Here is a 22965-nt window from a genome sequence, read left to right as displayed (position 1 = left end):
TTAGCCCTTTTCCTTCAATGCTTTCAGTGTAATGGTCAATCCTCCAGCATCACAGAGCTGAAACTCCTCCTCCAGGCCCTCATCATCATGTGGCTGCTGAAGAGCAGGAGAGTGGACTAAGTCTGCTTTATCCTCATCGTCTTCCCTCTCCTCATCTTCCTCAAAGTCATCTGGATAGTCAACTTGTTCTGAAATGTCAAGAACTTCTGGAAATACTGTAAGAGAGAAATAAGCTGTTGAGTGATTTGCCACAGTCGTACCTAAGAAAAGTTTATACCAGGATTGAAGGCTTTTGTTTTGATCATAAAACAACTTCTATATTTAGAAGATTTTATATTTTTGCATTGATTAATATGTGTTTAATTTTTTTGTTTTGTAGAAACTATGAATCAAAATCAGACTAAGAGGACAAAATAAGGATATTTTTAATAAAACCTTATTAGACCAGAGGACTGGTGTCCCAATGCATCAGAATTAGAGCTTCAAATTGCTTGTTTTGTCTGACCCACAGTCCCAGTTTCATTTCAAGGCTCAAAGAGATAAAATTATCCAATATTTCACAAACAAGCTAAGATTAGGGAAAAAGTCCTAAAAATAAAAAACAGTTTTGCATATAAGAACTTTGTGTATCATCTCACGACCTCCCAGGTTTATCATGTGACCCTTTGGAGGGGTCCGACCCAGGCTTGGGAACCACTAAACTAAAAACTACCTAACTGTGTGTAAAGTAGTTTTAACTAGCACCACTTTGACAAGCTACAACAGCAAAGTGATACTTACATATTGATGTGTTAGAAATAATAATATAATAATGTAATATATAATAAAATAACAGTGACAGGGGCCATTTTTCTGCAGAGTGAGTACTTTTACTTTTGATACTTTTAGTAGAATTTTGACTTTTAGTTAATGGCACTGGTACTTTCACTTAAAGTAAAGATCTCAGTGCCTCTTAAACCACTTTTAAGATGTTTCCTTTTATGTTCCCAGCTCTACATTACCAGTGTGCGCTGCAGAATCACTCCTCATCGGAGACCCAGAGTGTTCACTGTGTTCCTCTAGAGAGGACAAACTTTCATCCTCATCAAAGTCCTCAGGATAGTGGCAGTCACAGTGGATTTGTCCTCCAACACACAGAGCATCACAATCATCCTCCTCCTCATCGCTGAGACTGCCCTCCACAGAGTGTTTCTCTTCCCTTAAGTTGGATTGACTGAGATCATGTGGCTCAAGTGTGGTGTCAATGTCTGTATTGTTTGCTTCTATATTAATGTCACAGCTCTCCCCTTTAGATTCAGTCACAGGACCACAGTCAGTCTGTGTGTGTGTGACATTCTCGAGGTGATCCTGCATATAGGCACTGCTCAGTATACAGGCAGCACTTGGCCTGTCTTCTGGGTTGAGGCAGAGCATCCTCTTTATCGAAGAGGAGATGTTGTCCGAGTATGTGTTAGGCACGGGATCATACTCTCCTTTGGTGATCTTGTACAACAGACTCAGGAGGTTTGTGGCGGCAAACGGAGGTCTGAGAGCACAGATCTCATAAAGCAGACAGCCAAGAGCCCAGATGTCAGACTTGGAGCTGTATGGGACATCCTGGCAAAGCTCAGGACTTAGGTAGCTGGGTGTCCCAACACATGTGGAGGCCATATCAGCTGTGTTAGTCATTACTTTGGATATCCCAAAGTCCCCTAACTTTACCACACCTTGCTTTGTTAGCAGTACATTTGAAGTTTTGATGTCCCTGTGTAGTATTTTAGCCGTGTGTATATAATTCACAGCCACAGTCACCTGCACAAACCATCCCATCACAGTATCCTCTGTGAAAAACTCCCCTGGTTCCCTCTGTTTCACTTTGTCATCCAACGTCCCACCATCACAATAGTTCATCACAATGTAAATAAATCCGTCATCAGGGTTCACAAAGGCATCGCTACATGTCACTATGTGAGGGTGCTCCAGCCTCCTGATGATGTCAGCCTCTTGGAGAACAGCTCTGTGTGTTTTTGCTGCCCGTGTGTCCTCCACCTTCACCCGCTTCACAGCGTGCAGGCTCTTCCGCTCCACATGCCTCATCAGGAACACGTCTGCTGCTCCTCCCCGACCCAAACACAGCACCTTGTCGTACTTTTCCATGTACTTTTCCGACGAACAACGTCGTTTTCAAGAACTAGAAAGCACAGTATCGAGGTAAGACTGGGGTCACTAAACAACACAAGACAGCTGTCTATACACGCCACATGCTCCGTTTGTGTGCAATGTCGTCGCCATGGTAACCACCTTGCACTGACGCCGTGAAATTAGGAGGACTACCAGAGTTCAGACTGTACTTTACTTGTGTTACTAAATACTTATTTTCAGTTGTTCAATCTGTTTCAAAGTTTGTTGTTTTTTTGGTTAATAAAAAACACTGTGTGTGCGTGCGTGCGTGCGTGCGTGCGTGTGTGTCGATTTATTTTTCAGCAGGATTGCGCAAAAACCTGTTGTGACCGATTTGCACTTGTACTTACTACTTGGTGTTATTATTGCAAGTCTCCTTGTGTAAAGTGCTGGAAATGACTTTGAAATGATTCAACACCTTTCAGAGCTCATCTTTGTGACATGAGAAGATGGTGATGATTAGCCTGCAGCTGACTCACTTTCTGTAGGTGTTTCTCAGACTGAAGAGGGTTTATCAGCAAGATAAATATTTTAATATTACATACCACTGCATACCAATATTAAACCATTTTGAAATACTGCTACAAAGCTGTGTCCACAAGAAATTTTGTATCAGCTGCTTTCCTCATGAGTTTTATGTCTTGTATTGATAGCTTGTTTTTACTTTTTAAAAGAAGTTATATTATTTAGATACAAGAAATAGTCTGTCAGACTATTTATTCAACCAAAAGTAGGCTAATAGGCTTATTGTGCAAATTATGTAAAGATTTTGTTGTTTTAATTTCAGGCTTTGTGTGGGCCCTTCCCTTGTTGGGACCCAGGTAACTTAGTTTCACTTTTTCCCCCACTACAACAGACCTGGATAATTATCTTCTATTTCAGAAACAGTTCTTTTTAATGGTTAAAGTGACTACTACAGGGACGACAAATGAAAAAAATGCCTTTTTTGATGCTTTATTTTTTAAAGAAACATAAAACAACAAAACATAGTGGAACAAAGGGTTGGAAAATGCCCTTTTATTAACTGCAATGTTTATCAATGTCAAACAACACACACCAGACTTCAGAGAAAAAACAAACAAACAAACAAAAACCTCCTTGGCGTAGGTAAATATAAAATGCAATTTCTGATACAACACTAGGTGGCGGTATAGATATTATCTAGCTGCAGTCTACCAATAACTGGCTAAGGAAGAAGAGTCCTTTCGCGTCTCGGCGCAGGTTACTGCGCATGTTGATCTTAACAGAGCATGAGCGCATGCTAGTAGTTTTCCTTTCATTATTCTCCGAATTTCCGTATACTTTATTCTAAAATGCCACCAAAAGGTAAAGGTGGCAAGGGTGGTAAAGGTCAGTGGCCATTAGCTAAGTACTGTTTGTCATGTGTTGCGTATTTATAGCTTAAAGTCATCCATATTTACTTGGCTGTAGCACACAACTGCAGTAGCTTACATGTTTCTATGGTATGATGTATCCAATGATAATCGCTAAGTCGTGCAGTGCTGTTTGTTTTAACATTATTGTATGCTGCTGTTGTTGTGTTTTCATGGTGCTAAATGTGGGTGCTGTGTAGGAGCTGCTTCAGGAAGTGCAGACGCCGATAAGAAAGAAAAAGCACCTAAAGGAGGCACCGCTGTGAAGGTAATATATTCATGTTTACATTTTTATCCACAGTCGCATTGCAGCGGTCAAGTGTCATACAACAGTAGAAATTTGACTAAACGATGAGTGCCCTCGCCCTCTCCTCATACATCACATCGTTTCAGCAGGTTTGTCAGCTGCACATTCATGCTGACAATCTCTCACTACCACATCACAAAGGTGTTCTTCAGGATTCAGATCTAGTGACTGGGAAGGCCATTAAAAGCAACAACACTCTGATATGCTGTGACATTCAAAGCATGATTGATTGAAAGGGCCTAAAGTGTGCCAAGAAAACATTTCCCACATTGTTACACCACCACTAGCCTGGACTGTTGACACAAGGCACACTGGGTCCATTTGTGCCTCAGCAGAAATCCAGATTCATCAGACCAGGCTAAGTTTTTCCAGTCTTCATCTGTCCCGTTTAAGCGAGCCTGTGCCCACTGCAGCCTCAGATTTCTCTTCTTGGCTGACAGGCCGACGTGGTCTTCTGTTGTTACAACTCATCCATCTCAAGGTTCAACATAATGTGCATTCTGAGATGTTTTTCTGCTCACCACAGTTGTAAAGAGTGGTTATGTGAGTTACTGTAAGCCTGTCTGTCAGCTCCAACCAGCTTTATCAACAAGGCATTTCCATCCACATAACTGCTGCTTACTGAATGTTTTTTGTTTTTCACACCATTCTGTGTAAACTCTAGAGACTGTTTTGTGTGTAAATCCTAGGAGATCAGTAGTTATACTCAAACAAGCCTGTCTGGCACCAACAATCATGACATAGTCAAAGTCACTGAGCTCACATTATTTTTCCCATTCTGATGCTTGATGTGAACATTAATTGAAGCTCCTGGATCTGCATGATTTTATGCATTGCTCTGCTGGCACATGATTGCATGATTGGATGATTTCATGAATAAGCAGGTTCCTAATAAGTGTATAAAGAGTGTATAATTGCTAAACTAATCTACAGTGATATTATCCATTGTTTATTCCTGGAAGTCTAACTGTGCTTTCATGGTCTGTGTTTCCCAGGTTCGGCACATCCTCTGTGAAAAACATGGCAAATGCATGGAGGCAATGGAGAAACTGAAGGCTGGAGTCCGTTTCAGTGAAGTAGCGTCACAATACAGTGAAGACAAAGCTAGACAAGGAGTAAGAACATGTTCTCATATAGATATGGGAGGTAGATTTGATATGTAGTCTACATATACATACATAGATATGTGAAGTAATGGGGATACGCAGGCCTAAACCTCGCAATGAGTCCTCAAGGTGATGAATTCCAGACTGAATAATTACTGACAGAAATGTGTTATTGTTCCTGCTTATTCACACCTGCATCTCATGACAACACTTGTGTATTCTCAGCCAGTGGAAAACTTTAATGGGATTTAAGGGTAATTTCTGTACAGTTGAGCCAATGTTGCTCATGTTGAGTCACTTTCTCTTGGTGCATATTGTGACATTTTCTTCATGACTGTTATGTTGATCACAGGGTGATCTGGGGTGGATGACTCGGGGATCGATGGTTGGACCTTTCCAGGATGCAGCATTTGCCCTACCTATCAGTTCCATGGATAAACCTGTATACACAGACCCTCCTGTCAAGACCAAGTTTGGGTACCACATCATTATGGTGGAAGGGAAAAAGTGACATTGGATGGCTCAGCATTTGCTATATTGTGAAACTGATTTCCTAATTTCACTTCTTTTTGAAAGGCTAAGAGGTTAAGAACACGAAAAGGAAATGATTCTTGTGTGAAATACTCTCGGTTTGTCTTTGTTATACATACACTACCACAGTGACAATTCAACCAGCTTAATTTTTACATTCACATAATCACCTGGTTTTTCCTTTTCAGTTTGATAAGTTCTGTGTAAGTAAAACCACAAATGGCCAAATAAATTAATTTTCACCTATGTAGCACAAGATGTGTAAGGTTTATTTGTCTGTGTACTAAAGAGTGACAGAGTAAGAGTTGGTGGAGGAAGTGTTGGCCTCACTCTGACTAACTTCTGCTTTAAAGTCTTTTAGAAAGGGACATGTTACCATTACAGTGATATCTCATTATTCAGTGGCAAGACAAAGTAATTGAACTCTTTGGAATTACCTCCATTTATGAATAATTTTGTCTTAAAATATGGCCAGATCTTCATTCAAGTTATAATTATGAAGAAACACAGTCTGTTTTAACGAATAACACACAAATCATTGTACTGTTCTTGTCCATATTGATGAGATTCACAGTGTAGGCTGGAAAAACTTATCAAACCTGGAGTTGGATCAATGACACCAGATTGAAGGTGTAGGTTCATGCAACTTTGACTTAAAAAAAACACTTAAACATTTTGAGTTTGCTGTTGACTAGAAACATTTGCTATTGTGAACTATGCCTCACAAAAAACATCTCAGAAGACTACAGTTAAGAATTGTTGATTTGCATGAAGCTGAAAGGGTTACAAAGTCATCATATAGAGTTTAGACTTTCATCAGTCCACAGTTAGACAAACTGTCCATAAATGGGGACGATTTAGTTCTGTAGACAGTCTCTCTAGAAGTGATGGCTTAGCTGAGATTACTCAGAAAGCACAATGTAGAATGATCAGTAATAAAACAAAGAACATAGGATTAACAGCTGCAGGCTTGAATGAAGCATTGGAGCTTGATAACATCTCTGTTCATTAGTCTACAATACACAGTCATGGTGCATGGTTGCATAGAGCAGGAGGAAGCTGCTGCTCTCTAAAAGCATCATCACTGCACCCCTAAAGTTTACCAAAGAGCACGTTGACTCCACACTACTGGGAAAATGTTTTGTGGACTGATAAAACTAAGGTTGAACTGTTTGGGAAGAACATGCAGCGCTAGGTATGATGGTCACTGCACACCAACATGAAAACATCATCCCAGAGGTGAAGTTTGGTGGAGGGAGCATCATGATTTGGGGCTGCTTTGCAGCCTCTGAGCTTGGAAAGCACACCATCATAGAGAGGAAAATGAATTCCCAAGTTCATCAAGGTATCTTACAGGATAATGTAAGGGTGGCTGTCCACCTGCTGGAGCTCAACAGGACAATGACCCTAAACATTTAACAATGAAAGATGTAACAAATAAAGTAGTGTCACTGAGCAGGTTTGCAACCAATTATTCTCTGCATTATCAGCTAATCTGATGATAATTTTCTCAGTATCTCTTTCATTTGGTCTAAGAAACAGATGTGCAGTATTTTAAGGCACTGGCGTGGTGACATCCAGACAGCTAGGCGGCGGTAGCCCGAAGATTTGTAGCAGCACGGCCCGCACCGGGAAAAGGCAGTGGACGTTGTTACGCCTTGCTAGATGATTGGCGAGGTAAGATGGCGGCGCCAGAGGAGCCAGAATTATCCCAGGCGCAGACCGAAAAACTCCTCCAGTTTCAGGTCAGGGGACAGCCTTAATACAACATTAACATGTGTCCATTTGAAACCTCATATTCTTTTACGTTGTCGTTGATACTGACTCATTGTAAAAATGAGAAACCGTGCGTGTTGAAGCGCTTTTTGCACAGTCAACTTCGGTAACGTTACCCCCAGCCCCCTAATGTTACCCGTCAACTGGAGTCATAGCTAACGTTAGCAAAGCTAGCTAACATTAGCTAAGCTAACAAGTTAGCTCACTTTAAGGGCCATGGGTGGACTTTCATAGCTTAATGATTGTTATATTTCTCTCACAGGCATATACCCAGTCCAGCCTTGTTAATCATCATCACTCATGCTGCGTTTTCGATGTAATTTTTGACTTCACGTCAACTTGGCTAACGTTGGTTTCTACTGACGCTCCCTTAAACACTTGCGAATTAGCACAGCAGTCATGATCGAGCTGTCACTGAAGTTTCTCAGCGACACAACTGTTTGTAGCTATGCGAAATCAAGTCGTATCGCTTAGTTTTATGACAGTAAGACTGATACAGCTTTCCTCGCCCTTTAATTTACAGCCTGTTGTATAGTCTTAGTCTACAACTGAAAAGCTAGCCGCTTAAATGTTATCTTGATATTTTGGAAAGCTAGCTATCCCTTAACGTCAGCCTGCTTGGGGGTAAACGATCTTTTCTCTGTTTATGTTGACGTTAGGTAGCTGTGTAACTAAACTGTAGTTAATCAACTATAATGATAATGTAATTCTTACTCTATTGACAACCGAGGCGGTTTCTTTTAGTATGATTCTTGTTAACTTTTTTCACGAACAACTTGACACAGCTGAGCAGTAGCATAAGAGCTACAGGAGGAAGCCCTGACAATAGACGTATAAACGTACTTTTCTGCCTTTCTGATCAACTTAGGGCCTTCAGTCTGACTTTATTTCTTCAACAGGACCTAACTGGGTTGGAGTCTATGGACCAATGTCGTCGAACATTAGAGCAGCATAATTGGAACATAGAGGTAAAGTCGTTTTTGGCATCTCGGAGGATTTACAATAGAATTTTCATGACTCTTTTTATATTTTTTAATTCCTATACAGATTCTGTGAAATGCGCTGGCTTTCTCTGATTGAGTTGCCATTCCTTGAATTTATTGAAGGACTTGACTCAAGTATGATGGGCTTAACTCTGTGCGTTTCAGGCTGCAGTACAAGACAGACTTAATGAGCAGGAAGGAGTGCCCAGTGTGTTTAACCCTCCACCATCCAGACCATTACAGGTCAATACAGCAGACCATAGAGTATATAGCTACATCGTGTCAAGGCCACAACCCAGGGTAGGTCTGCAGGCTTTCATGTCTGTACTTTAGGATGATATCTCTGCATAGATGTAGAATATTTTCACCACATCAAATAATATACATGATTCCTGTTAAGTCCTAATGTTTTGTAACTATTGTTCATGCTTGACACATAGCCACATTCTACCTGTGCTTTCTTAATCTATGTTTATGTTGGTATGGTATCACTCAGATATTGTTATTACATAACAAGTTAGATGACTGTGTTGATTTTAAGCTTGTCCCTGAAGGAGTTTTTCTTCTAAGTGATTTCTTAATTTCTAATTGCTTTATTGCACAAAACACTGAAAATAATATATATCATATTATAAACTGCATTGGTTCTTCCTTTCAGGGATTACTAGGATGGAGTTACTACTTGATAATGCTACCATTCAGATTTACATATTACACACTCCTGGACATATTCAGGTAATTCAAGTACATTGATTTAAAATTGTAGCTGCTGTATAGAGGAATGTAATTGATAGCTACAATGTCTTCTTCGTCAAGGTTTGCCCTGCGGTTCATCAGGCCAGATCCTCGTGGTCGTGTGACAGACCCTGTCGGAGATGTTGTGTCCTTCATTCATAGTTTTGAGGAGAAGTATGGTCAGGCACACCCTGTATTTTACCAGGGAACATACAGCCAGGTAAATTCAGAGACATTGAGTGCAAATGTCCAATTAGAAACATACATTATTTTCTTCTCTGTAGAAGGTTCAGTCATTCAACAAAGGTAATCTGCATCCTTTATTGCTTTTGTTTACTATGACACATGTAGGCGCTGAATGATGCCAAACGGGAGCTCCGCTACCTATTAGTGTACCTTCATGGGGATGATCATCAAGACACTGACGAGTTTTGCCGGTATCATACTTGATTTTTATACCTTTGCCACCTGAGTGCCAGCCATCAGAATATGTTACATACTGTCTGTTGTCTGTTGAGTACAGTTGCTAGAATTTGTTTCCACTCAAAGTGAAGTCTGCTTGGTTTTTGCTACATTATTATGAAAACACATACACTATAGTATACTTATATTTTTATATAACCATGGCATTTTCTAACCATGTGCACATGAAAAAGATGTTGTCTTTTAAATTGTTTGTTTTGTGCTACTGATCTGTTACCTTATAGCTCCACGTTATGTACAGAAGAGGTCATAACTTTCCTCAACACACGAATGCTTTTTTGGGCATGCTCAACCAGCAAACCTGAGGGCTACAGAGGTATGCAAATTTATTATTGTTTAACTCATGATTTGTTGTGAATCATCAGTGAATCAGTAACATGGGTGACTGTGATCATGAAAAATATGTTAAGCAGCAATTGGACATGTGTAAAACCGAAACTTTTTGCATGCTAGCTACCACAGGGCTAACTGAGATATGGTTTGTTTTGTGTGTGTGTGTGTGTGTGTTTAGGTGTGTGTGTGCTTGGGTGAACTCTTCCTCTTAAGTAATAAAATGTGTTGTTGCAGCACTGTGTAAGCAATGAGATTTTACTGTATAATATTTGGGTGTGTTTCAGTGTCTCAGGCATTGCGGGAGAACACCTATCCATTCCTGGCCATGATAATGCTGAAGGACCGCAAGATGACTGTGGTGGGAAGGCTCGAGGGCCTGATTCAGCCAGAGGACCTCATCAATCAGCTCACCTTCATCATGGATGCCAACCAAACATATCTGATGTCAGAGCGCCTTGAACGGTATGAGAAATCAATAAATTCATAATAGATTGCTTTCCTTTCAGACATTTTATCTCACTTCACATAAGAAAAACTGGAAGTTATATGTTATCATGGTTTTGTTTGAAGTTCAAAAGTATGACTGTGATGACCAATCATTTCCTTCTCAGTCTCAAAGTTACAGTTGAAATACAGTCCTGTGTTAAATGCCACAATCTGCTAGTGTACCAGAATAGATTCTACCTATACCTATTCTGGTACACTAGCAGATTGCGGTAAAGGTAAAGAATAATATTTTTGTGTCAGGGAGGAGAGGAACCAGACCCAAGTGCTAAGGCAGCAGCAAGATGAGGCCTATCTGGCCTCCCTCCGTGCCGACCAGGAGAAGGACAGAAAGAAACGGGAGGAACAGGAGCAGCGCAGGCAAGAGGAGGAGAAGGTCCGACAGAGTGCTCTTGCTGAGGAGCGGAGACGAAGAGTGAGTCTCATTTTCCAATTATGTTGTAGATGCCAATTTACACATGGAGACCATAACTAATATTTTTCTAATACATAGAAGTCATTCTTTTTCTGATTCATGTTGTCACTGTTTGTTGTGTGACTCCAGACACTCGAGGAGGAGAAGGAGAGGAAGTCAGAATGTCTTCCTCCAGAGCCGCCTGCAGATGATCCAGAGAGTGTCAAAATAGTGTTTAAGCTGCCCAATGATACACGAGTAGAGAGACGATTCCTCTTTGGGCAGTCTCTGACGGTGAGTACCACAATTATCAAGACTGTTTACCTGGTTGATTAATCTTTTACAGAGATTTTCAGTAGGTTAGACAATGTAATTAAATTTTGTCAAAGCTAGAATAAATTTTAATCACTGGGTGTCAAACCATGTACAGCAAAGCAACAAGAGATTTTTATTCCAGCCAAACCCCACCACCCATGATAATGTTAGTCATTCAGAGCATGCTGTCCATGGCACAGGGTTTGACAACCATCATTTGAAGTATGTTGATCTAATACAGACTTGATCTACATGTGAATTAAATTTTTTTTTTTCAGATCCCATCATTCTCTTCACTGAATGCTCTCATTGCTTTAATAATTAATTAATAGCCCTTCCACTTGCCTGTTTTTTCTTCCACAGGTAATATACGACTTCCTTTTCTCTTTGAAAGAAACCCCAGAGAAGTTTCAGATAGTCACAAACTTCCCTCGCCGAGTCTTGCCCTGCCTCCCGACTGAAGAGCAGCCCAACCCACCCACACTGAAAGAGGCAGGACTCAGCCGCTCCGAGGTCCTTTTTGTTCAGGACCTTACGGACGATTAATAGATGACATACCTCCTCTACATGGAAACACATTTTCCCTTGACCCCCCCTCCCTTTTTTTTGTCCCTTTTCTTCTTTTGTTAAATGGCCATTATGCACAAGGGGATCATTGAGATAAAATCCTGACCTGGAAAAATTAAAACCACCTTGCATCCAGTCCTTGTTCAGTTGTGTTTACAGGGTTCCCAGTAGCCTGGAAAGTCTTGAATTTTATCAAATAAATATTTCTTGAAGTCCATCCTTGAACTCATCTTTGTATCAGTGTGGAGAAAGAAGTTTGTTTTCCATTGTCTGTACTAGTTACCAGTTAATTCTTGTCCTTCCTCACCAGTAATTGTTGCAGCAAAGGATTAATCATCTACTGAAATATATACTGAAACAGTAGCATAGCTTTTGTGCAAAACCAGAACCATATCCCAAATTAGTTCATGATAACTGGGCAACTGAGGAAGGCAGGTTGTATTAATAACTACTGATACAAACAGAAAGCAGCATGGAGACGTATGGATTTCTATGATGGTGTGAATGCCTTGCCTATTTTTTTTTTTTTGTCAGACTTGATGTTTGCTCCATTTGTCCTAATTCAACACCCTTTTTGCCTTAAGTTTACACATGCTTCCTCCACAGTGAGGGACAAGCACAGAAGTGGTCAAAGTTTGGTTTGGTGCTGCTGTTATTGTTCATCCATGTGGTGTGGAGAGCAAATGTACTACTTCAGGGAGCAGGTTGATGGATTTGGACAAAAAGGAAATATGGGAACCCTGTTATAAATGAGCCATGCCCTGTACATAAGTTAGATATTTAAAACCTTCAAATTTACCTGACTCTTTTTGTTTTGTTTTTTGACTCATCTGTGTCATAAAATGACCAAATGCAGGTTGGTTACTATGTAAAGCAGACTGCCTCAAGCTCATGAAGTTTAAAAAGACAATATTTAACAGAGGCCACAGCTTTTACCTGTGGCTTTATCTAGTATAGTACAAGTCTGCCCATAGTGTGCCTGTGGTTACTCATAGATGCCTGTTTTGCCTGTAACATCTAAATGGGCTCATGTAAAGATGTAATTTTCCAACTATAAATTAAAAACATTTTAAAAACGCGGGTTTATCGAGAATGTTCGACTTGCTTGTTGTGACAAAATGCATCAGATAAAAAGCTTTTTTTGTCTGTGCTATGATTTGAATGGGAAACTAAAAATATTTTAGGTAGTTTTGAGACTGAACTGTTTTCACTGACGTTTAAATTAGAGAAGTGGTATCAAAATTATTTAAAGTACTGCAGTGTTTAACCTTTCAACAGCTTGAAGTCAAATGCAACAAGTGTGATATTGGTATACATCATACATTTATTAGTGAACAACCCTCTCAGATCAGCCACAACAATAAAAAAAAAAAATATGATTGCACTACTTGGTAAAGCATAACTAGCAACTTTCATTTAAAAAAAGTACAAATCTTAAAAATTTCAAACAGTATACAGATGTATATATAATACACTAACTAGTTATGTTAAATGCTACAAACAATATGATTCCAATGGAATGAAAAATTATAACATTAATAAGAACCATTTCCTATATATAATATATATTAGTCGTTTTCTCCCCCACCCACCCCCCAATACAAACATGGAAAAAATGAGGTAACTGTAAATGTGCAAGTACCAAAGCAAAATATCTGCCTAACACAGAACACATGCCCCTGGCTCTGTTGGCGGGTGGGTAGTCTGGTGTTCAGGCAAGGACCCCTAGAGGCCAGGGAGAGTAAGAACAGTAAACCACTATCCCACCACAGCAAAAATCATTGGTAAACAATAAATGGCATCTACGGAGCAATCAATCACAAATCCTAAATAAATTTTAGCTGCTTATTGGAACACATTTTTGCACCACACAAGCTGTGAGATTATTCAATAACTCTTAACAGAAAGACTACAAGACTCTATTCTCAGTTGTCATTAAAAATTACCTCATTACCTAGGCCTTAATGGGAGTTTCTCTTTTTATTTAACAGGGTAGCTGGATATTGTCAATTAAATATTTACTCAAAAAATAATAGTGCTAACATCAACATGAATTAAGGTATCTATATGTGAACAATACATTTTAAGATATTGATACACTGAGAGGAAGAGCCTGATAGGCAGGTACAGTACTACACTGAAATAAGTATGACAACACTTTATTCTTTTTTTATAATCCCTTAAACTATATTGATTTTCACTGACATTGTTTTAGGGGTATTAGTATAACATGCTTTAAGAATACATGGGATCCATGACAAACTATTGCATTCACGCAAGTGAGTTTTCATACCTAAAAGCAGAACATCTAGCACCTTTTCACTATGGCTTTTGATAAACTACAGTAGTTTCAGAGCATGTTGTTTTCAGTCGTTAGGGCAATAACAGTAACACAATGTATGTAAGAATTTCTGGATTCAAGACCAGTTTTTTTTTTTTTCTATAAAATGAAGTTAGCGCAATAAAATCTTGTAGTCATTCAGTTCTATTACAAATGTGTGCAGTACAATGCATGGCAGTTATCAGCTGAGCGTTAAGATCCAAACCCCCAGAACCCAAAGCCAACTAGAGCTAAAAATCAGTTGGGATCTGGTTGACAAGCATGCATATTGTGCACCATTAAATAGGTCCCCACCAGATTTTGAGATATCCTCCACTATAACACACTTGTTTAACTTTTTTTTTTAAAAGTCATGCAAAACACCTCTGAAGTAGATTTGGGAGTGAATTAGGTAGGATAGTGTGCACTGCCGCACATTTAGAAATGGGATCACAACCGCCATGTCTCAACATATGGTTTGAGTACAAGAACAAAAACCAAACAGGTTTGAATAATACACTTGTAATGAGTTGCAGTGTACATTGCCTCTTTTCAGTGAATATTAATAACATATTTACTGATCTTTTTTTCTTGCATGCCTGTCTTTAAATGATGTAATATCTACTATTTCAGACAAAACAGAATATTATAATTGATTACATTAAATTATTTATGGTCTGAGGAAAACGACCAAACTAAATTCAGATATACCCTTTTCATGGCATCCTTTCCATTTGAAATGGACTGTTCTCCTTTATTTTTTATATACCGAGAGGCCCTGAGTGATTTTTTTTAACTTACAATATATGCCAGCGAATAGATATGTACACATAGGTTAATTCTCAGAGCTGTGGGTTTAACTCATTAAATGGCTTCTTTTTTTTCTCTTGAAGGTGGCACACACGTCAAAGACTCACATTCACTTAAGAAACAAAAGTAAAGAAAAAGGCAAGATCCCTTTACACATAAAAGCAAAGGTTACAACTGCCTGTTAGTGCTTACTGGGGCAGTTAAGAGACAAGAGTGAATCCAAAGCAAAAGTTCATTTGTTGCTCTTCTCCCTCCCACCCCAAATATATCCTGTTTTTTTAAGTGTGAACACAAGCAGGGAACTAGAAGTCTAACAGTGTTTCTACACTACTGAACACTCCAGCTCTGTGTCATTTGAAGGCCGTCTTGATCACTGTGGGATACAGACAGCTGGCATAACATGGAGTGTCACCAGTGACTTCTACAAGGGTTTTTCAACATTCTTCTGTCTTCAAACGTTTATCTAAAAGCATTCACACTGAAGCTATACATACAGTTGCTCTTTTACAACACCATTACCATGGCCTAAGACAATGACCTGACCAAGTTACCAGAATATAACACATACCATACACAAACATTGTTAGTGCTCCAACTGTTTCCTTCAATGTATTTTCTCTAGAAGATAAAACCAATAAATAAACCTTTTTTTTTTTTTTTTTTTAAAAACGGCATACTTTTAAAACAAGTGGAAATGACAAAGTATTTTCAGGATTAGTAATAGGTTTGTGCTTGTCAAGGTCATAAGAAGGCAGATCTGAAATCTTGAACAGTAGGCTATATCTGTATATTGGATTTGGCTCACAAACAAAGAAATAAAAAGCCCAGTCTTACTAAAAGGGCAAGAAAATGTTCATTTAAAACTCGCCACTCACTGCACATATTGCTTTCTGCACAGGCCTCCAGAGGTCTATGGCATCAGCATAGCCTTCAGACGAGGACTCCCATCCTTAAACGCAGTCTGGGTGGAACCACATGCTAGTCTTCCCTCATGGCGCTTTCTGAATAAGCAAGCAGTTCTTTTAGTATGCTTCTTTGTCTCTTCTTTTTCTTAAAATTTGATAATTTTGGTGGCAATGCTTGATTAAAATATTGCTAGTCTGAATCAACAGTTCATGCAAATCCTAGCATGCTGCCCTGTATCCAGTGGTTACACAATGCATTGGGTCTGTGAACAGGACAAACATACACACACAATATGCACACACGCGTACACACTTGCCAGAGGAACAATGCTGACGTGGAGGGTGGATGTAGCACTTGTGCAGTTATGCCAGATGACCTCGAAAAGATGCAGTCCATTAATCCATGACTGCTTTTGTACAGATCTGTGTTCCAGAGTGGATTATCTGGGGTAGAAGATACCCCACAGTTGCATGTCCCATAACCTCAGGCTTAACAGAATCTGCATTTAACCACAGCAAGTCACACTTTCACAATAGCATTGGCAAAATCTAAAACAAATAAGGGGTAAAACTGTTGAAATTATCAATACATTATTGCAGAACATACATTATTAACAAGTCACTTTGCCCAACACCTACACAAACATGCATCTATGATGGTCAGGCGTCGCCTCCAAACACAGATACCCATGTTGAAGTATTCCTATTATTTTTCTGCTAATTGCACAAGGTGTCCAGCCTATGATCCTCCAGGCTCCCAACTCACCTCTTCCAATGCAGGACGCGCATTATTCATGAACACCACAACCAAATCCATTAAAGAAAAATGAAACCCTGTAAACAAAAGCAGCAAATAATGCATTGTAGGGAAAATCTTTGGAATCTGCAACGAGGGGGCAGAGAAAGAACTGGCTGGCGATCCCAGAACTCTGGCTATAGGCTGCAATAGGCAGTGGGTTTCATGAGACTCAGACCATGAAGCACAGCAGAGGTACAACAGGCTCCAGAAACAATCCTGGATTGCTTATTATTTAGGAAGGGGGCAGAAGTAGTGGGTTGGTAAGCTATATTTACTGGAGGACGCAGGTTAGGTGGCAGGTGTCCCCAGCTTTGGGACAGACTCTGGTGTGTACAGCTTTCCAGTTCAGCACTCAGAGACAGTTCTCACTCCACCTCCCGGTGTACGTCCGAGGCATCGGCTCGGCAGATAGGACAAGTGCGATTGGTCTGGAAGTAAAGTGCAAACAACATGATGTATAAGAACATCAACCACTATAAATTACAGTACTCACACAAAATAATGAGAAAAAATTTTAATGGTTTAAGTCTTAAAACTAACATCAACTTACCTTTAACCATTTATCCACACACTTGGCATGGAATTCGTGGTTACAAGGTAATACCCGAAGTAGCTGCCTACACTCAAAGTCACTAAAGCACACAACACACCTGAGAGAAAGAAGGGGAAAAATGAGCTGGATGAAGATGCATTTATATGGACTGAATATAAGTGGTTGAGGAAAAGGCTTACAGCGTTTGCTCAGATAGATGATTCTCTGAGTTGAATCTGTAGGACGGAAGTTGCTCTATATCTGCTTTTGTGAGTCCTCGTGGTTTCGCTTCACCCAGCCTCTCTGCCAGATTCAGTAATGCCTACAGAGAGAGAGAGAGAGAGAGAGAGAGAGAGAGAATATCACACCTTTAACCTTTGAGATATAAAATAATGAAAAAAGGAAAGAGGTAACCTTCCTTTAGATAAGATGTCTGGTGTTATTTCTAGCGTTTACAATTTCTGACTAGATATAAAAATGAGAACTTTATGTGAATCCCTACACTTTTACACGAATTCTGCAAAATCAGAGGTCATATTCAATTAGCAAATAGTACATCTAGTGCCCTTAACTGTTCCAAAAACTTAAAACCAAGTTTAGACTAATGGACACTTAGTCATTCTCAGTGAAAAGCACTCCAACCCTTTGGTGTATATTAAGTTTTCCTCTCACCACCACACTAACCTCATAGTTCTCCATCTCCACATCATCCACATCCAGGTCTAGACTGATGGCTGGGCCCACTGCTGTTGGAGGCACAGGAAGCATTGACCTGAGCAGAGGAAGAGAGACATAACCTGCTGAGCAAACTTTCACTGTGATCATAAGCAGCACCAGTTCTTCAAATACCAGCAAAAAATGGTAACTACAGTTAATCACTGTTTCTGTCACTTTGTCATTAATTTCTGAATAGCTGAGATGAGAAACCTAAAGACAGCACACCGACTCAGCTTCAGTATTCTGACACAAATAGTAGACCCTGTGATCACTGAGGCCAGTAACTTAGTATTATTTGGCATTTTACATTCAAGTAAATAACCACAGGTACTCACAGGAAGTAAGGGAGGAAGCCTGGGTAATAAGATGGGGGAGGTGGAGGAGGGGGGAGAGGTTGCTGCAAGCGGTATCTCTGTCCGCTCACTCGCCGGGGCAACATGTGGGGATATGGCTGTGGAGAAACACAGATCAATGAAATTATGAAAATTACAAGTCTGTGATTAAAGTGAACGACCTCTATCTATGTAGTATCTTCAGTTTCCATAGTCTGACTGCAAAGTTAGTAAAAAAAAACCCTTAACAACAAGCGCAGCAATACAGTAATGTTATACTTTGTGACATTTGTTTTGGTAGCAAGTTGTGTATGGGATTACAATTACAAATTTCAGTGAGTATATTAAAGGTCCAAGTATAAACTATGACTGTTAAAAGTAGAAGACGAAACATGTGGTAGCTCTGGAGTTGCTGCATGTTTGACAGAGCTGTGCTGAGGAATAGCAGGTAATGTAATGAGTAATGTGACTACTTAATGCTACTGTTAAGCAAAGTAATATTGTACCCTTTTTAATTAGCAGGTCTTGCCACATTTTAGCTTTATTAATATATCCTAACACTTATTTTAATTTATTTACACTTTCCCCTGCACAAGATGAATAATCTATTCAAGCAACTACTGCAATGCAATGCAGCAACTAATGTTATTAGTTACATCTGTGTTTGACAAGTTATAATTTCTACTGAGAGAAATACAGCAGCGCATGTAACGTGGATAAGCAAGATAAAAACAGGATGGATGGAATAACCAATTAAAAATGATACATTAATTTAAATTCATTGAAGTTTTTATTAGAAATAAACACTTGCCCATTATGGGATGATGATCATCCTAGCTATTGTGGCTAGCAGTTTTGACATTGTTTGCTATTGATTTAATGGTGCTGATTGAACAAAAAAAGGATTTAGCAGGCTCCTGTGCACACAATACACTGTTTAAGCAATCCCACTTTTAGTTTACAAGTGTGTAACTTCTCCCAACAGCCCACAGTCAGATACATCTAACAACTAACATTACTGCCTATGGCTGGTAAGACAAACGGTATAAGATTTTTGTATCACAACTTTAAAAGTTTTTAATATATTAAAGTAAAATACTCTGAATTCAATTATTTTTAAGACTTGTCGAGGCCTGCAGATACCACGTGTACTGGACAGCCTCCATCTGTGAATGTTTTGATATGAACAGGTTAGGGGCAGGCCATGCTAAATAGAGTTTTAAGTGCACTGTCAATTTCTGTGAGAAATAATGGGCCAAAGATGCCTGAGAGGTGGTCTTACCACTCCGAAGGGAAGCTCCTGATGCAGAGGCTCTTGAGGAAGATACTGCAGGGGCAGAGAAGGAGGCAGCGCTGGTGGGTGATGAGAGGGAGGGTAGGAGAAGGTCCCTAATGGGTGCTGGTCCCCTCTTAGGTCAACTTCATTCTCTACCCTCTGTAGAGGCTGAGAGGATAGAGGAAATGCTGCTATTAGACTCAAAATATGTATGCAAATGAACAAACTAGTGATTCCATTCTACATGCACTGTACTGTCTTTTCACTGATAAACGTGTACAATGTTAACTACTCACCATGCGTGGGTGCTGAGGCTGTAAAGGGACAAACTGGCTCAAAGGAGTAAGGTGCGGCGGCTGGTGGGGGGGTACAGATGGGGTTGGGTGCAATACAAAATGTTCGCTGGAGATCAGGGGTGGAAAGGCTTGATAAGACACTGGCATATGCTGCATGGTACATGCCTGTATGAGCTGAAGAGAGAGAAAAAAACACAAGGGACATACATTTACGTAAGTCCATTTTCTTTAAGGATTTATGTTTATATCAACACTTTGAAGCAGCCTCCACCTAACCAAAGTAAATGAGCTCCTCATATTCACAGTAAGGCAGTTACAATGAAAGCATGTTGTAAGCGTGTAGTGAACAGAGGCGATGCATTACATAAAACCAGAGCACTGACAGTATTTCCACAACACCACACTAGTTATTTTTCTGAAGTCTGTTTTGTTTTCGCAAATAACAAACTAAATGTACAACAGAATCATATTTTTGTGGCATAATTGTGCCAACATCAAGACTACATTACAAAGCCTACATAGTAACAGCAGCAGCTTATTTGTTAGTCATGAACAGTGACAGATTGCATGGCTGGTATGATGTGCTACATGGATGCCACTGACATTTGGGCTCTTCCTTTTTAAACTCACAGGAGGAGGAAGGCAGCAGAGCAGAGAGAGCTGTCCGCTGAACATTACCGAGCATGCTGGGAGCTGCTGAGTGTTGCACCCTGGAAGGGGCTGCCCGGTGTGGATGGGAAATCCGTGGGTCGTCACCGTCGTAACAGTGTATGATATTGGAACTGATCCCTGGTGCATCTTTTAAGAAAAAAAGTGGGGAGGGAGGGGAGATAGGGTGACTCCACAATCTGCCTAAAACAGAAACCTGTCTGCCAGAAAGAACTCATTATATACAACTACACCACACCCTGTATGTTTCATATTAAATCTTCATATTACTACTACATCTGGTCGGGCAAGACAGCAAATCATACTCAATAAATATTATAACTTCTTTTCTTCTTCTTTTCTAACTTCTGTTCTGGTTCTTTTACCTGGTCATGTAGATCCACCATGATGGGGCTCTGCTGGGGCAGGTGAGCAGCAGGGTGAAGCATGCGTGGTGGTGTGCTGGTGTGGCTGTATTGTCTGGACTCATCTAAAGGAACCTGTTGGTGATGCTGGGAGAAAAGCAGATGATGGAAGTTCTCATCCTGGACCAGGGAAGTGTGCAGTACAGGTCTGTCTCGTCTCCCCCACTGGCGTCTGACTGGTGGGCTGTAAGATCATATAGAAATAAATGAATGATTGCCACATTTCAATACATCATCCCTATAAATCCTCTAAACTTCTCAGGTAAATGGACAGCATTTTGTTCCCTCATTGCCTTAATCTCTGTGCACCTCTGCTTTTCTACATTAATCATTTAAACGTCATTTAACATCATTTAACACTGCAAATTAATCAGAGTCACAACATTGATGTTTTTCCATCTAAAAATGAATGAAACTGTATCAATGTGCCACTGATTAATAGCATACTATTGATACACAATGTAGCAATATTTTTGCTTTGAAATTTTATGTATTTTGTGGATAAACGTGTCATATTTTTGAGTGCTGGGTAAGGTACAGAGTCCCACACAAAAGTATGTTTTGAAAGTATCTCAATCTCAATTGTTGGATACAACAAAATAAATAAAACTATCTTTAAAAGAAACAATGACTTAAGGAAAGACAGGGCAGAGATTTTACCTTCTCCTGAGATGCACTGGCGCGTTGCAGGGCTCTCCAAGGAACCTCCTCGGGTTTAAGGGGGCTGTTGGTGGCAGCCTATTTACTGCTATTTCCCATGGTCGCATTGGTGACGTCGTGCAGACGAGTCACACTCTGGGAAAGGAAACGGTACAGTGGAGGCACTTGTATATTGCCTCTGATTGTCTTAACCCTGTAAAAAAAAAAAAAAACAAAATTACAAAATCCTATTTACTGCTATTTCCCATGGTCGCATTGGTGACGTCGTGCAGACGAGTCACACTCTGGGAAAGGAAACGGTACAGTGGAGGCACTTGTATATTGCCTCTGATTGTCTTAACCCTGAAAAAAAAAACACAACAAATTGACAAATTAACAATTTTGCTTCTTATGCTTAAGAGCTTACCATTTCCTTTAGCTATCCACTGAGCACACAGTCTAGTCATTACATAATAGTAAGTAAAAAAATAATTAAAAATCATGGTTTTCCAATAGTAATTTGCGAGATAACAAGCACAATGTGTACAGTGCCAATCAGATTTAGGGACCCTGTAACAAAAATCCTGAATTTCAGATGTTATACCACACACCCCAGTGGGAATAGAAATGATGATGTAAAATATAATCATATAATTACATGCTAATGAAATAGGGGTTGAAAAAATAGTAAAATTAAATTATTGTTCATTTGAGGACCATTGAGGTATCTGGACTTCAATTTGAATCCGATCCAACATTAAATCGGTTGTGCTCTAAAGAGAAAATGTATGTGACCTCAAATTTCACTAAAGCAAAAGCATGTGGGCACTTGCTTTTGTTCAGGGAAAATTATATTCATTGAATCATACATTTCACTTCTACATTTCAGTTTCACTGACCTTATTCAGGCTTCTTATATTCTATTGAAAATTGCCTACATAACAAACACTGTACTATTGCATGGTGACAGTTAATTGCACTCTTTACATGGATTAACATACGGTTGGTCTGCAAGACCAGTTCACTACCATTTCTAGATGCCTTTTGACAGTGAAAGCTACATGTTCAAAAATACTCCCAAGTCCTGTGGTAATTTCTCTGGATAATATATAATTCTACATTGCCTCCCATGATGACTGTTGTTTCACTAAAATATTTGTCTTCTGAATTAGTGCTTTATTAATGGAAAAAACAAGGTTCATACACCTAAACAATGTTATAACCAATTCTGAGACAAATAACGGCATGCTGTCAGCTACAGGTGTGTAATCAGGATGAAGATCTAGGCCATTTATAGCTAAATTCATGTCATGTCTAATGAAGAAAAACGCATCACACACGTATCTCTGTTCAGCTATAAACATTCAGTAGTTACATCTTTAATTTTAGGGTGTTGAGCTTAACCAAAAGGCTAAAATATAGTGTATTCAGAAGTATTCAAGTGGCAGTGTAATTAACACGGCGTAATCGGGGACAGAATAAATAGGGGTCGCTGTAGCCTGCCTGAACAAAAACATGGAAAGCCATGTGCTCAAAAGACAAAGCAACAACAAAAGATGTAGTAGGCAAGCAGACCATACGCATGCAGTTTGGGAGGCTACTGTGCCAATACACCCTTTCTTGCGAGTATTATGCAACGCCCTGCATACATGGCTGCGGAAATGAGAAACATTATCGTTGTTGCAGCCGCTGGTTCCTC

At 39.7% G+C, this 22965-nt stretch overlaps 4 protein-coding genes across 6 annotated transcripts; 2 read left to right on the top strand and 2 right to left on the bottom strand.

The window, feature by feature from the left end:
* On the bottom strand, positions 1-2289 carry LOC111226765 (serine/threonine-protein kinase Nek6-like). The gene is made up of 2 exons (XM_022752075.1): positions 1002-2289; positions 1-215 (listed from the first exon to the last, which is right to left on the bottom strand). The coding sequence occupies exons 1-2, from the start codon at positions 2134-2136 to the stop codon at positions 1-3; spliced, it is 1350 nt and encodes a 449-aa protein (XP_022607796.1). The 5' UTR covers positions 2137-2289.
* A 1066-nt stretch (positions 2290-3355) lies between these two features.
* pin4 (peptidylprolyl cis/trans isomerase, NIMA-interacting 4) lies at positions 3356-5727 on the top strand. The gene is made up of 4 exons (XM_022751958.1): positions 3356-3510; positions 3734-3801; positions 4836-4955; positions 5299-5727. The coding sequence occupies exons 1-4, from the start codon at positions 3474-3476 to the stop codon at positions 5455-5457; spliced, it is 384 nt and encodes a 127-aa protein (XP_022607679.1). The 5' UTR covers positions 3356-3473; the 3' UTR covers positions 5458-5727.
* Positions 5728-7146: 1419 nt separating this feature from the next.
* On the top strand, positions 7147-12645 carry faf2 (Fas associated factor family member 2). Of its 2 annotated transcripts, none has more exons than XM_022752106.1 (11): positions 7147-7222; positions 8153-8221; positions 8402-8536; positions 8895-8971; positions 9053-9191; positions 9323-9408; positions 9679-9770; positions 10072-10249; positions 10535-10706; positions 10836-10979; positions 11364-12645. In XM_022752106.1, the coding sequence occupies exons 1-11, from the start codon at positions 7160-7162 to the stop codon at positions 11544-11546; spliced, it is 1338 nt and encodes a 445-aa protein (XP_022607827.1). In that variant the 5' UTR covers positions 7147-7159; the 3' UTR covers positions 11547-12645. The 2 variants fall into 2 exon arrangements, with proteins under 2 accessions (XP_022607827.1, XP_022607829.1); XM_022752108.1 differs by lacking the exon at positions 7147-7222 and adding an exon at positions 7637-7737.
* A 238-nt stretch (positions 12646-12883) lies between these two features.
* On the bottom strand, positions 12884-21462 carry rnf44 (ring finger protein 44). Of its 2 annotated transcripts, none has more exons than XM_022751960.1 (10): positions 21288-21462; positions 20589-20811; positions 20185-20352; positions 19555-19728; positions 19265-19426; positions 17986-18101; positions 17618-17705; positions 17134-17255; positions 16952-17051; positions 12884-16829 (listed from the first exon to the last, which is right to left on the bottom strand). In XM_022751960.1, exons 1-10 carry the CDS (start codon positions 21392-21394, stop codon positions 16767-16769), a joined length of 1323 nt encoding a protein of 440 aa, XP_022607681.1. In that variant the 5' UTR covers positions 21395-21462; the 3' UTR covers positions 12884-16766. The 2 variants fall into 2 exon arrangements, with proteins under 2 accessions (XP_022607681.1, XP_022607682.1); XM_022751961.1 differs by having other exon boundaries at positions 20233-20352.
* Between the last annotated feature and the right edge of the window lie 1503 nt (positions 21463-22965).

Source organism: Seriola dumerili, unplaced genomic scaffold (assembly GCF_002260705.1).
Source record: "Seriola dumerili isolate Sdu_G_001 unplaced genomic scaffold, Sdu_1.0 BDQW01000161.1, whole genome shotgun sequence".
Classification (NCBI taxonomy): Eukaryota; Metazoa; Chordata; class Actinopteri; order Carangiformes; family Carangidae; genus Seriola; species Seriola dumerili.
This window is presented reverse-complemented; position numbering and strand designations above follow the sequence as displayed.

What these genes read in the sequence shown, in the direction of transcription:
- LOC111226765 (XM_022752075.1), bottom strand. Translation starts at nt 2,136, where the DNA reads ATGGAAAAGTACGACAAGGTGCTGTGTTTGGGTCGGGGAGGAGCAGCA. An exon ending in TGATTCTGCAGCGCACACTG is followed by an intron (nt 216 to 1,001) that starts GTAATGTAGAGC and finishes TCTCTCTTACAG; the next exon opens with TATTTCCAGAAGTTCTTGAC.
- pin4 (XM_022751958.1), top strand. Translation starts at nt 3,474, where the DNA reads ATGCCACCAAAAGGTAAAGGTGGCAAGGGTGGTAAAG. An exon ending in AGGTGGCAAGGGTGGTAAAG is followed by an intron (nt 3,511 to 3,733) that starts GTCAGTGGCCAT and finishes GGTGCTGTGTAG; the next exon opens with GAGCTGCTTCAGGAAGTGCA. An exon ending in AAGGAGGCACCGCTGTGAAG is followed by an intron (nt 3,802 to 4,835) that starts GTAATATATTCA and finishes TGTGTTTCCCAG; the next exon opens with GTTCGGCACATCCTCTGTGA.
- faf2 (XM_022752106.1), top strand. Translation starts at nt 7,160, where the DNA reads ATGGCGGCGCCAGAGGAGCCAGAATTATCCCAGGCGCAGACCGAAAAA. An exon ending in AAAAACTCCTCCAGTTTCAG is followed by an intron (nt 7,223 to 8,152) that starts GTCAGGGGACAG and finishes TTTCTTCAACAG; the next exon opens with GACCTAACTGGGTTGGAGTC. An exon ending in CAAACCTGAGGGCTACAGAG is followed by an intron (nt 9,771 to 10,071) that starts GTATGCAAATTT and finishes GGTGTGTTTCAG; the next exon opens with TGTCTCAGGCATTGCGGGAG.
- rnf44 (XM_022751960.1), bottom strand. Translation starts at nt 21,394, where the DNA reads ATGCGACCATGGGAAATAGCAGTAAATAGGCTGCCACCAACAGCCCCC. An exon ending in AGCCTCAGCACCCACGCATG is followed by an intron (nt 19,427 to 19,554) that starts GTGAGTAGTTAA and finishes CTATCCTCTCAG; the next exon opens with CCTCTACAGAGGGTAGAGAA. An exon ending in CATCTATCTGAGCAAACGCT is followed by an intron (nt 17,052 to 17,133) that starts GTAAGCCTTTTC and finishes TCTTTCTCTCAG; the next exon opens with GTGTGTTGTGTGCTTTAGTG.